The 13,049-nt window shown below is 34.6% G+C and overlaps 1 protein-coding gene across 6 annotated transcripts in view; it reads left to right on the top strand.

Moving 5' to 3' along the window:
- Window positions 1-13,049, top strand: part of COL24A1 (collagen type XXIV alpha 1 chain) — a 379,894-nt gene that overhangs the window by 160,592 nt on the left and 206,253 nt on the right. For all 6 annotated transcript variants that reach the window (XR_004274544.1, XR_004274543.1, XM_032296380.1 and 3 more), the window contains exon 20: window positions 4,862-4,915. Coding sequence is in view for 4 of the 6 variants with exons in the window: in XM_032296380.1 (XP_032152271.1) it covers window positions 4,862-4,915 (54 nt within the window). In the remaining 2 variants the exon portion in view is untranslated. The remainder of the gene's footprint in view (window positions 1-4,861; window positions 4,916-13,049) is intronic.

A 13,049-nucleotide genomic window follows, 5' to 3' on the forward strand; every position in this document is an offset into this window, starting at 1 on the left:
TTTGTTTTTACTGGAGAGGATGCTGAGTCACTCTTCTCAGTACAGCAAACAGATGTGAAAGATCTGAAAATAGAAGACATATTTTCACTTATTATTTTTAAAACTACTTCTTTTTCTGCTTCTTGGTAAAAATTGGTGGTCAGACTAGTTCTATTAAGAAGGCAGTAGAAGCCAGGCTGCTGTCCCTTTCCTTCACTGAGGTATTATATTTTAAATTGTGATGGGATGACTTAGGTAGTAAAACACATTGTGGGAGAAAATGTTTGGACTTGTTAATGTTTTCTGAAGTATTTTAAATTTATAAAAATGAATTAGAGCATCTTTATCGGATTTTTGTTTTTGTTTTTCTCCCTGTATAGTTTCATGCTAATGTAGTTTTTAAAAATGAGAAGCATGGAGTCTGATGATGTACTTTTTATCTTTCAACCTGTAAGCTTTCAGAAATTTTGCTACTTGGAAAAGATGTCCATGTCATTTGATGTACATTTTGAGCACTAAATTCAAGTATTTTTAAAAAAAAGATTTCCTTTATAGATGTTATCATTAAAGTTCAGTTGATACAGTTAACTCTGGTTTTAACATATTAAAATGTATTATTTAAAAGGCAAGATCTCTATTTGGTAGCAACCCAGGTATGAACTTTTAAATTAATGAAAAGTTTCTTTGACCAGGGTTCTAAGCTCTATGTGAGAAGGAAATAGAGATCTTTTTCCTCCTTTTAATAACTTGTGCTGATATATTTGTTAGCTTTTCAATAAAGTTTTAATTTTAAAATATTCAGTTTGAATGACTATACTATGAGATCAGCTGTGCTGACATCTTTCTCTCCTATTATCCTTGTCCTTACCACTTTGTCTTTTTAATATTTCTCCACTGACACTCTAACAAAGTTTTAAGGAGCGGAGATTCACACATAAATTCAATATTACATGTTTACCCAGAAGTCACCTCAGCAATTTTTTTCTTACCATTTTATTGTAAACTAAAACATAGACACATAAAACTATATAAACAAATGTGTATCACAAACAATTATAAGACAGACTCTTGTAACTACCACAGAGTAAAACTGCCAATTACCACCAGAAGCCCTTATGTGTCCCATGAAACCACAAGCCCAGCTCTCCTCCCAAAAGTAAGCAGTTCCTCCTTTTTAAAAAATAGTTTATCACTCAAGTGTGCATCTTTAAAACACTATAGTTTAGGCTTATTTGTTTTATTTGCTATGTCGTTCACTCTGTAAATTCTCTCTCTATTTCCTGTTTTCCCCCTTAAAATTTAGTTGTTGAAGCTCCCCAGCCATTCTGTAGAGTTTCCCACAGTCTGGATTTTGCTGATTATAGTCTCATGGTGTCGTTCTGCCTGTTTCTTGGTCCTGTGTGTTTCCTGTATATTGGTAGTCACATAAAGAGACCCTAACATATTCAGGTTTGTTTTTGGCAAGACAATCAGTGGTATTCTGTTCTCTTATCAGAAAGCACATAATGTCTGGTAATTTCTTTTTGTGTGTGTGATATTAATAATAGTTGATTCTCAGTACTTAGATCAATTAGATTATTTGTGGCATTGCAAAATGGAGATTTTTTAATCCTCTTATTTCTTTTTTACTTATTGGCTAGAATACATCCCCTCATCTATTGTTTGGTTACTAGTGGTACACTAAGGCAGAATAAATGCTTGATTTTTCACCTTTGTTTACCATGTTTCAAGATAACGAGTTAACTTCCTTTCATCCTTTGAACATGGACAGGTTTTGTTGTTATATCATTATGAACTTATGAATTTCAACATTTGATGTGTTTCAGTCCATCATAGTTCTTATCCTTGCTGAAGGTCATATTGTCCCATATCTGACCCAGGGGATCCTCTTCACACACCTACTAAGTGTTTTTAATATGACTCTAGTTTTGATACCTTTGATAGTTTTCTTGCTTTCTGGCATGATACTGTGGGGTCCCCCAACACCTGGGCTGTGGACCTGTACTGGTTTGTGGCCCATTAGGAACTGTGATGCACAGCAGGAAGTGAGTGGCAGGTGAGCAAGCATTACTGCCTGAGCTTCACCTCCTGTCAGATCAGCGGCAGCATTAGAGTCTCATAGGACCACAAACTTTATTGTGAACTGCATATGTGAGGAATATAGGTTGCATGCTCCTTATAAGAGTCTCATGCCTGATGATCTGAAGCAGAGCAATTTCTTCCTGAAACTACCACCACCCCCTCAATCTTATGGAAAAATTGTCTTCCATGAAACTGGTGCCAGAAAGATTGGGGACCACTGTGATAGTGTGTTTCAGGCTTATCTGGAGGATGGACAGGACTTTTTAATTTATTCATGCAGTTGCTATGAATCAGTGTACTAAATTGGCTGAAAACCAGTACTGAGGGGCTAAAACTAGCCATGAAATATATACTTTCTTTCAAAAAAAAGAAAAAACAAACCAGTTGTTCAACAGCAGCAGCAACAACCACAACAATGACTAAGCATTTTATAGGCACTTACTGTGTAACAGGTGTTGTACTGGTTGCTGAGAATATGGAAGTGAATAACATAAAACTGCACTCAAAGAGTTTACAATCTAATAGGAAAACAAAACAAGCCAAAACAGTACATTAAGGGACTTTGTAGGACCCCAGGATGGTGTGAGAGTTCATAGAAGCAACTTAATTCAAGTTATGGAGATCAAAGAAAAGTATGCAAATAAAATATTATTCAATCTTCTATTTAAAACATAAGTGTTCTAGGTCAAGAAACTTAAGGGAACATTATTCAAGGTGGAAGAAACAGTATATGCAAAAGCTCGGACTTGAAAGAGAATGTATATATTATCAGAGTGAAAAAATTGTTCAGTGACTGTAATGCTGGGTGGAAGAGGGTAAAGAAGAGAAATAGAGACCAGCAAATCACAAGACCCAGTAAACTATGTATTAAAGAATTTGGATCCTATGCTGAGGCTGCTAACAAAGTAGCATGTTCAGATTGCATAGAATGATCAGTCTGGCTACAGAGTGAAAATGCATTTTACAGGGGGGAGGAACATGAATAAGTAATGGCAAAATAGAGAAAGTGACTACTTGCCCTAGGGTTGTGGAGGCAGGTTTGTAGAAAAGTGATTCAGACTGACAGCAAATTAGGAGATGTAATGGATGGGGCTTAGTAAATGATTGGCAGGTGGTGGTAGTGAGGGAAAAAGAAGTACTCGGAATATACAAAAAATATGAAAGTATTTGAAGTATATGAAAAATCTGTTATACAGATTTTTGGCTTCGAAACTGGTGGATTACTTCAAGGTGATGTTCACTCAAATAGTGAACACAGGATGAGGGAGGAACATAATGGAGAGGGTAATAAGTTCAATTTTGGACAACTAGCTAGTGTTATAGCAGAAACTAGAAGTGTCTTGATTAAAGTCCACAAGAATCTCCCCTCCAAAACATATTAACAACGAGTGTTTTCTAGAGAAAGGGTGTAAAATTATCAGGAAAAGAATCTAGATTTTTAAAAATTGCCATATATACAAATAATAGCATAAGTGAGCATGATTCCCTTTGATTAGTAATCAACAAGTTTGTATTAAACTGTTCCAGAACATTCAGAAATCTGATCTTGTGATCATCTTTCTGTTTCCACTGCTTTTTCTTTTGCCAGAAATATCCCCAAATTATATTTTTTCCTCACAGAATCCAAGCTTTAAATCTGAGTCAAGTCATTCGTGTCCTAATCCAGACTGGATAAGTTGGTATCAGTTTCTTATTTGTTTTTCTTTCCAGAATGAATATCCCAGAAACAACCTTGCTGTTCCATCTTACTTCATATTTTTTATTCCCGTCACAACTTATCCCTTCACTGAACTACCTTTTCTTGTGGATGTTCATGATTTAATTTCAGTTTTCTTTACTTTTAAAGATGCTGATTCTTATACTTCTTTCACTTTTTTTCCTTCACTCATATCAATGGAAAATAATCTATGACAAAATCAATAAAATGAAACTACAATTACTAGCTTATTAAAATTATTGAACCATAATATGATGACTCACACTCTAATTAATTATTTCAGCAAGAATTCTAATCTGATACTTTTAAAGCAACATGCTAGGCCTTTTCCCATCACAGATTTTATTTAACACTGTGAAACATTTATATATTTTTTTCATTTCTTGAGCCAAGTATTTTAGACTCCAAAAAAGTAAAATTGCGATTCTCATGCAAATTTAAAGTAAACGTGAGTCAAAGATTTTATTCAACTTATTAATTAATGATAGAATCTGTAAGATAATGGTTCATAGAGCCCTTGAGAACTTAAGTATTTATAGACAATTAAATATGGGGATATTAGAATAAGATAGTTGGGTTACATACAAAACTGATTAATCCTATATATTAGGCCATAATTTGGAGGGCTTTTTTTTTAATCAGACAGAAGTTGTTTGCATCTCTATCTAACAAAAATCTGTAAGTTAACATGTAGTTAGTAAACAGTGAGTCCAATGAAGTACATTCACCTAATCTTCTGTAGCCCTATACCATGTGATACTGAAAGAACATGTCATACACCTTTTACCATTATTTCCACATTGTGGATAATTTTGGACTAAGACTTCTACTCTCTTAAGCTGAACTAGAGGACCTCAGGATTGTTTGTGAGTAACTGATGAAGTAAATTCTAGTTTAGTACAGTTCCTAAGTTCTATATTCCAATGTTAACTGCCTAACTTAACTAATCTTTAATATTGAATTTTTGAGGAGTATAAGTTGCTTTAACTGGGTATGAAAGAATGACAAAAGAAATTTTATATGCTAAATTGATTTAAAGTAATTTTCTATGCAATAAACTCTCTACATTTTTATATTCTCCAGGGTTTTCCAGGAGATATTGGGATTCCTGGACAAAACGGCCCCGAAGGACCAAAGGTAAAAATAATGATAGTAATAAGAGAGAGAGACCAAATAATTATAGTTATCTAGAGATCCTTATTCTCAATAAATGGGAAGAATATTTCAGGAATATCAGAGCATTTCTGGATATTTTAAAGCTGTCTCAGGTACATTTAATAAACTCGAGGTTTCAGATAGTTACAAATGATTTTTCTAGTTTGGTATCAACTGAAATTAAGGGTGACAATATTTGCAAAATCACTCAGAAGAATTTTTCTCGAAGAGATGGTGGGATGGGGAACTCTAAAAAGCCATAGCATATAAATGGCAGAAAAATAAATAAATGGATGAGAATTTCCTGACCACTAAAACCCTTTAGGGACATAAGAGATCCATCGATTAAAATAAAAGAAAGCCTATGGTGTCCGTGAATCTCTACATAGCACAAAATACCTGAAGAAACCTAAGCATTTTTAACTTGCAAGTGAAACCACAATTATTAGCTTATTACCATTTTTGAAACTCATCATGATGACTCACATACTAATTTATTATTTTAGAAATGCTTTTAATCTAACCATTTTAAAGCAGCATTCTTGGCCTTTTCCCCACACAGGTTTTATGTAACACTATAGCATATACACAGACTTAGTGTTTGGAATGTACACTAGGAAATATCCCTAGCAAAACTTTAAATACCAAGATTTGCCATTCAGGCTGATGTGGAATGGGCATTGTAAGCAAATAAAGCATTATGAATTCACATGTAAGGATGAAATAGCCTGAAGTTGGGGAAATTGGCAAGTTATGAAATGCAACTGCTATGGAGGTATCAATGGGAGAAGAAAGAGATGAAATGATAGAAGATGAAGCTGGAAAGAATCTTGATAATAGCTATGTTTGTTAGTTTTTTAACGTTGAGTAGCGCAGTACTCTAATAAATGCTTTATAGACATTGTCTCATTTGTAATCATCTCATTTAATTTTCAAAACAGCATTATGAGGTAGTTATTCCTGTTTTACAGATGATTAAGTTATTCACTCAAAGTCACATAACTTTAAGTTATATAGCCAGAATTCTAACCCACATATGATTTAAAAGTCTGAGCTCTTACACCCTTAGCTTTAATATTAAATTATGTAGAACATTCAGTACCATGCTGAAGAGTTTCTACTTTATCCATGGCAATATGAAATAATCACAGATATTTGAGCAGTAAAGTATCTTCGATGGTTGCATTTTAAAAAGATACCTCTTATGTCAGTTTAGAGGATGGTTTAAAGAGGGGAGAAACTGAAGACAGGAAACTAGCAATAAACAATATGGATATTTGAAACAGGACATTCATTCAGCAGATACTGGCTGCCTCTCATGGCAGCCATCATGCTAGAATGTAAGGGTACAAAGATTCCTACTTTCAAGAAAAGAGTCCTGATCCCTGCTTTCAAGAAACTTAAAATCTAGAGAAAGATATTCAGGAAAACTTTGGTAATAATCGCAATGAATAATATATAAATAGCAATACTGTGAGAACACCAGGATCAGGGAACTCAAATTATGTTTTGTAGGGAAGAGATAGCACTTGAGCTGGCATGAATGAGTAGGAATTTATGAAGCAGACAAGTGGGATGTACGGCATTTAGGAAAAAGAAACTAATGAAAAGATAGAGGTATGATATTTGGAAAATATTTATACTAGAAATTATTTGTTGTTGATCTGAATTTCAAATATAACTGAGCAGCCTGTAGGTTATCGGGCAACCCTACCTGCCACCTACAAACTTATACCTATATGCAGGGATCTTTCCTCCTTCCTTTCTGTCTCCATAAAAGTATTCCCTCACCTCTTCAAGTTCCACATATATTTTGCATCAGATCCTCTCCTGATTCCTCAATGACCTTATGCCATCAATTATCACCTTTATTCCAATCTCTCCTTTGATAGAATTTTCCCCTTTGTCCTTAAAATCATTCTCACTGCCAATCTTGTAGTATAGGCCCCCTTTATTTTTCACCAGGATAGTGTAATAATCCTCCAATAGTTGTTCTTTCTGCCTTCAATTTGGCATTTCTTCCTATCTGCCTTCAAGCTGCAGATGGAATGATCTTTTAAAGTAGAGATCTCATCATGTCACTCCTTTGCTTAGATCCTTCAGTGACCTCCACAGCTTCCATGTTAAGGCTTATACTTTACTTTTTATACAGCGTTCTTTATGACCAAACTCTGCCTCTATAAATTCTGTAGTTATACAGTCATATCCACCGTCACTCTTCCAAAAGTATCACTTCAGCCAAACTAGAGTGCCAAACCATGCCATATTTAATCAAATCTCACAGCTTCATACATGCCATTCTTTTTGTCTGGATATATATGTTCCTGTGCCCTTCTTTATCTAGTTAATACCTACACATCACATGTAACATTGTCCAGGAAACTTTTTCTGTTCCTCTCAAATCTAATTGGAATATTTTTCTATATTCCTGAAAAAAAAATCTATCAAGCCCTTATCTTTATGTATTATAACTTCTGATGTGCTTATCTATTAGACTGTACACTTTTTAAGAGAAAAGATTAATTGATTTTTTATATATCAGAATAACTAGAATAATATGGATAGCACATATAAATAACTCAATGAATAGTGGTTCAGTGGATGACCAATGGAATAGTTTTGGAAGTAGAAACAAAACAACTAGGTAACTGATTAGCAGAAGGGATGGAATAAAGAGAAGTCAAAGATAAAGCAGCCTTTGACTTGGGTTACTGATGTGATTGAACTTAAATAGGCAACTCCGGAAGAGGAGCAGTTTTGGAAGATGGAGACAGTAAGAAATTTGATTCTGGTTACATTTAGTTTGAGGTACCGGTTTGACATCTTGAGGTAGAAATAATTAATAGTTAATAGTAAACCAAGTTGCAAAGCAGAAACAGAAGCATGAAGGAAGTTGAGAGAGACAAATAGTGTAGAGAATGGAGCTGAGGATTTTTCCTGCCTACTTTAGCCCTTCACCTGGTGCACACATAGGAACTTGAACTTTATACATGTGTAAATACATTTATTTATACATTCATTCAATAACTTATTTATTCAACTTTTACTGAATTTCTTCTGTGTTAGGGCAAGTAATAAATGTGGGATTATAAAGATTTCTAAACTCGTTCCTCCCCCAGATGAGGTTACAATTTAGTGAAAGAGATTAAAAAATAATAATAATTACAAAATATAAGAAGTTCTATATAAAAGAGTTGGTGAAGTGCTCTGAGAGCCTAGATAACTGAGCAATAGATTCTCTCCTGGGAAATTGGGAAATAGGTCCAATAATAGAACTTAATGTTTTCAAGTGTGCGTATTGTACTAGGTGAAAAGCCAGAGAACTTTCAAAATTCTCTTTAGTTTGGAAAGTTTGTTTCTCTTGAAGTGAAAGCCAAACGACCTATTTAGTATTCTTTTATGACAGTGATCTTTAGAACTTTCTTCTCACTACTTCTTTTAGTTTTGAAATTAGAATGTCAAAAGTGGGGCAAAAGACTTGAAAGCTAGACATTTTAATGAACACCAGTGGTAGTAATTACTACCCACTGGAAATTCAATCATTATCTAAGTTTATTCAGTAAACATGAGTTCAGAGAGTCGTTAGTACCAACAACGTGAGACTAATTGATGTTATACACATCGCTGAATTTTAGAAGAATGATTTTATCAAAAGAACAAGAAAATAATGTAATTTTCTGTTTTGTAGATTCAGAAGGATCTGTTTTTGTCTCTCTTCCTGATCCTTCTCATTTTTCTTGAAATGTTTTCTAGAAACAGAGGGGAAAAGCAGCCAAACATACCCTGTTAACACGATGTGTTTCTTTAGCTGGGTATACTGTATCACAGAAGCAAGCATCTTAAAACTTCTTATATTTTTATATACATGTCTGGTTTGGAAAATGAGAATTATAAAAGTTGCTAAAGCTATGTTGAGGCTATACAATGTGGTCATCGACAAAATCATGTGCACTGTATTTGAAATAGATGGTTACCCTATTTGCAAACAAGTTGGGTTCTTTCCAGAGCAATTTGGCACAGCTATAAAGAAGGCTTTTATTTTATGTTCATTTTCTGCCAGTTCACTAAAAACCTCGAAGTAGGATTTGAAACTTGTGTTAATTATAGTTCTACTGATTATGGAGTTGTATGTGTATGTATATTTGTATTAAGATATAAAACATACAGCAGTAAGCCTTTTTGAGAGCTACACAATTTGGGAATCTGCTTTCAAGAATCCCGTAACATTAGCAAAACCAGATCCTTTGCTGCTTACTGCAGAAGGTAAGAGTAGCAAATAAATATTCTCTATTCTCCAGTAAACAGAGGAATAATTTATTTGTTGCTATAAAGGTTTGTGTTTTTACTTTAGGTATGGAATTAGGGATGCTAAAAGAGGCTGTTGTTGGCTCTTTCATAGGAGACCTGATACGTTTTTAGAGAAAGCTTACTATTTGTGGGATTATGTTGCATAACATATGGAAATAGTTCTTGCACTGAATTAATATCATATGTAATGTATTTATCTGTATAGAGGTAAGCTAACTTGGTAAGAGGAAGATGTATAACTCTACACAGTTTACTAAGATTACTTTGACCTAGTCCTGAAGATTTATATTCTATGTAATATACCAAGATTGTACACATAGATTTCTTATATAAGACCTTTATTCTCCAGGTAGCATTTAGTCAGCTAAGAAATGTTTATTGAGTTTGTACAATGGGCAGGGTACTGTGTGTAAGCAGTGACTCAAAAACAAAATTAAAACACGGTCTTCTGTTTGTTAGAAACTTGTGATTCTCTGGAAATATGAGCCCACTATAAGTGAAAAGGTATAAAGCACAATAACCAGGCAACATAGGATAAGTGAGTAGGAAGGAGTTCAGAGGAGAGAGTAATCTGTATGGTCATTTTTCTGAGAAAATAGAGAAAATAGGATTTTAGTCAGATTGGTTGGATTTGGCCAAGTAGAGCCAAGGAATGAGAGATTCTCTGCAAGTGGTACAAAATGAACACTGGAAGGGAAAGCAGAAGTAAACCTACCTGACTTTAAAAAAAAAGGGGGGGGAGTAGGAAGCAGATTATGAAAGATGTTAAATAGAAAATTAAAGAGTTTAAATAAGAGCAAGCGTATAACATGACATATACCCTCTTAGTAAATTTGTTTTACTCATTTGTTTATTGTAAAACTTCAATTGTATGCACATTGTTGTACAACAGATCTGTGGAAATTTTTCATTTTACGTGACTGAAATTCTGTACTCATTGAACAGCAGCTTCCCATTGTCCTCCTCCCCAGAGCCCTTGGCAATTAGCATCCTACTTTTTGCTTCTATGAGTTTAGCTGCTTTACATACCTCATATAGGTGGAATTATGCAGTTTTTCTTTTGTGACTGGTTTATTTGACTTATTTCACATGTCATCAAGGTTCATCCATCTTGTAACATATGACAGGATTTCCTTCTTTTTATGGCTGAATAATATTCCATTTTTCATATATACCACATTTTCTTTACTTTTTCATCTGTCAATGAACATTTGGGTTGTTGACATCTTTTGGCTATTGTGAATAAAGCACAGGAGTACAAATATCCTGTTTATATCAACAGGATATAAATATCTAGTTTTTAGCCTGTTTATATTGATGTAAGCAGGATTTTTGCACTCCTGTAAGATACTGTTTTCAGTTGCTTTGGTGAATATTCCAAAGTCTTTTCTCAAGTTTTTAGCCCAGTAATTTTATTTTTGCTATTTGAGCTATAAGAGTGCTTTATAAATTTTTAATATTAACCTCATTTCAGATTCATGATTTGCAATTATTGTTTCCCATTACATAGGTTGAACTTTTCACTCTGTTGCTTGTTTCTCTAGCCGTGTAGAAGCTTTTTAGTTTAATTAAGCCTCATCTATTTATTTTTCTTTTCATTGCATTTGCTTTCGGGTTCTTGTTCATGACTTCCTTGCCTAAGCCAGTGTCTAGAAAATGTTTTCCCAGTGTTATCTTCTATAATATTATAGTTTCAGATCTTAGACTTGTGTGTTTGATTCATATTGAGGTGATTTTTTGTGTAAGATGAGAAATGAGGATCCAGCTTTATTCTTCCACATGTGGCTTGCAGTTATCCCAGTATCATTTGTTATATAGGATGTCCTTTCTTTCCCCACTTTATGTTTTTGTTTGCCTTGTTGAAGATCAGTTGGCTACTATATTTGGCTTTATTTCTGGGTTCTTTTTTCTGGTCCATTGGTCTACATGCCTATTTTTTTTATACCAGTACCATGTTGTTTTGGTAACTATAGTCTTGTAGTATAGTTTGAAGTCAGGTAATGTGATAGTCCAGATTTGTTCTTTTTGCTTAGTCTTGCTTTGGCTATGCAGGGTCTTTTTTGGTTCCCTATGAATTTTAGTATTGTGTTTTCTAGTTATGTGAAGAATGATAATGATATTTTGATGGGAATTGCATGAATTTGTAGATTGCTTTTGGCAGTGGTAATTTTCACAATATTGATTCTGCCCATTTATGAGCATAGGATGTGTTTCCATTTGTTTATGTCACCCATGATTTCTTTCAGCAGTGTTTTGTGGTTTTCTTTGTAGAGATTTTTTACCTTCTTGGTTAGGTATATCCCTAACTATTTTTTTTTATTATTTTATTTTGCAGCTGTTGTAAAAGGGGTTGAGTTCTTGATTTTGATTCTTATCTTGGTTATTACTGGTGTATAGCAATGCGACTGATTTGTCTATGTTGATTTTGTATCTTGAAACTGTGCTGAATTCATTATCAGAGCTAGGAGTATTTTAGATGAATCTTTAGGGTTTTATAGGCATATGATCATATCATCAGCAAACAGCAATTGCTTGACTTCCACTTTACTGATTTGGATGCCCTTTATTTCTTTCTCTTGTCTGATTGCTCTGGCTAGGACTTCCAGTACAATGTTGAATAGCAGTGGTGAAAGTCAGCATCCTTGTCTTGTTCCAGTTCTCAGCAGGAAACCTTTTAACTTTTCCCCATTCAACATAATGTTGGCTGTGGGTTTGTCACAGATTTTATTATCTTGTGGTATGTTCCATCTATGCCAATTGTGCTGAGGGTTTTAATCATAAAAGGATGCTGAATTTTGTCAAATGCTTTTTTGCAACTATTGAAATAATCATATGATTTTGTTTTCATTCTGTTTATGCAATGTATCACATTTATTGACTTGTATATGTTAAACCATCCCTGCATCCTGGTATGAAACCCACTGATCATTGTGTATTATCTTTTTGATAAGCTGTTAGATGTGGTTAGCTAGTATTTTGTTGAGGATTTTTGCATCTATGTTCTTCAGGGATATTGTTCTATAATTTTCCTTTTTTGTTATGACCTTTCCTGGTTTTGTTATTAAGATGATACTGGCTTCCTAGAATGATTTAGGGAGGATTCCCTCTTTCTCTGTCTTTTGGAATACTGTCAACAGGATTGATACCAATTCTCTGAATGTGAATCTCTCTGGTCCTGGCCTTTTTTTTTACTGGCAGTTTTTAAATTACCATTTCTATCTCTCTGTTTGTTATTGGTCTGTTCAGAGTTTCTGTTTCTTCCTGGTTTAATCTAGGAGGGTTGTATATTTTCAGGAATTTATGCATCTCCTCTAGGTTTTCTAGTTTGTGTGCATAAAGGCATTCATAGTAGTGTAACCGGGGGACAGGAGCAGGGCTGCAGGGATCCTAAAGATGCTCACTGTTTCCCGATCCGATGTGTTTTCCCAGGTCCTTGGGCCTCACTCACCCAAGAATGGGAGAGGGCCCTCGTGGCATGGTGAGCTCATTCAAGTAAATATCGGACCCAAAGAGCTTTGCAGAAAAGCAATTTATTAGGCAGAGAGAGAGAAAGAGACATAGGGAGAGAGAGAGTAAGAGCTCCCACGCTGTTGTGGGAGGGGATCCTAGAGAGGGAAATCGTATAGGTAAGGGAGTAGGGGGAATTTAACCCAGGAGTTACTCCCGCCCCATTCAAGTTCTCTTCCAGTGAGAGGGGCTTTTTTTTTTTTTTTTTGAGACGGAGTTTCGCTCTTGTTACCCACACTGGAGTGCAATGGCGCGATCTCGGCTCACCGCAACCTCCACTTCCTGGGTTCAGGCAATTCTC

This window comes from Sapajus apella, unplaced genomic scaffold (assembly GCF_009761245.1).
Source record: "Sapajus apella isolate SASKATOON/1434 unplaced genomic scaffold, GSC_monkey_1.0 scaffold36, whole genome shotgun sequence".
In the NCBI taxonomy this organism is placed as follows: domain Eukaryota; kingdom Metazoa; phylum Chordata; class Mammalia; order Primates; family Cebidae; genus Sapajus; species Sapajus apella.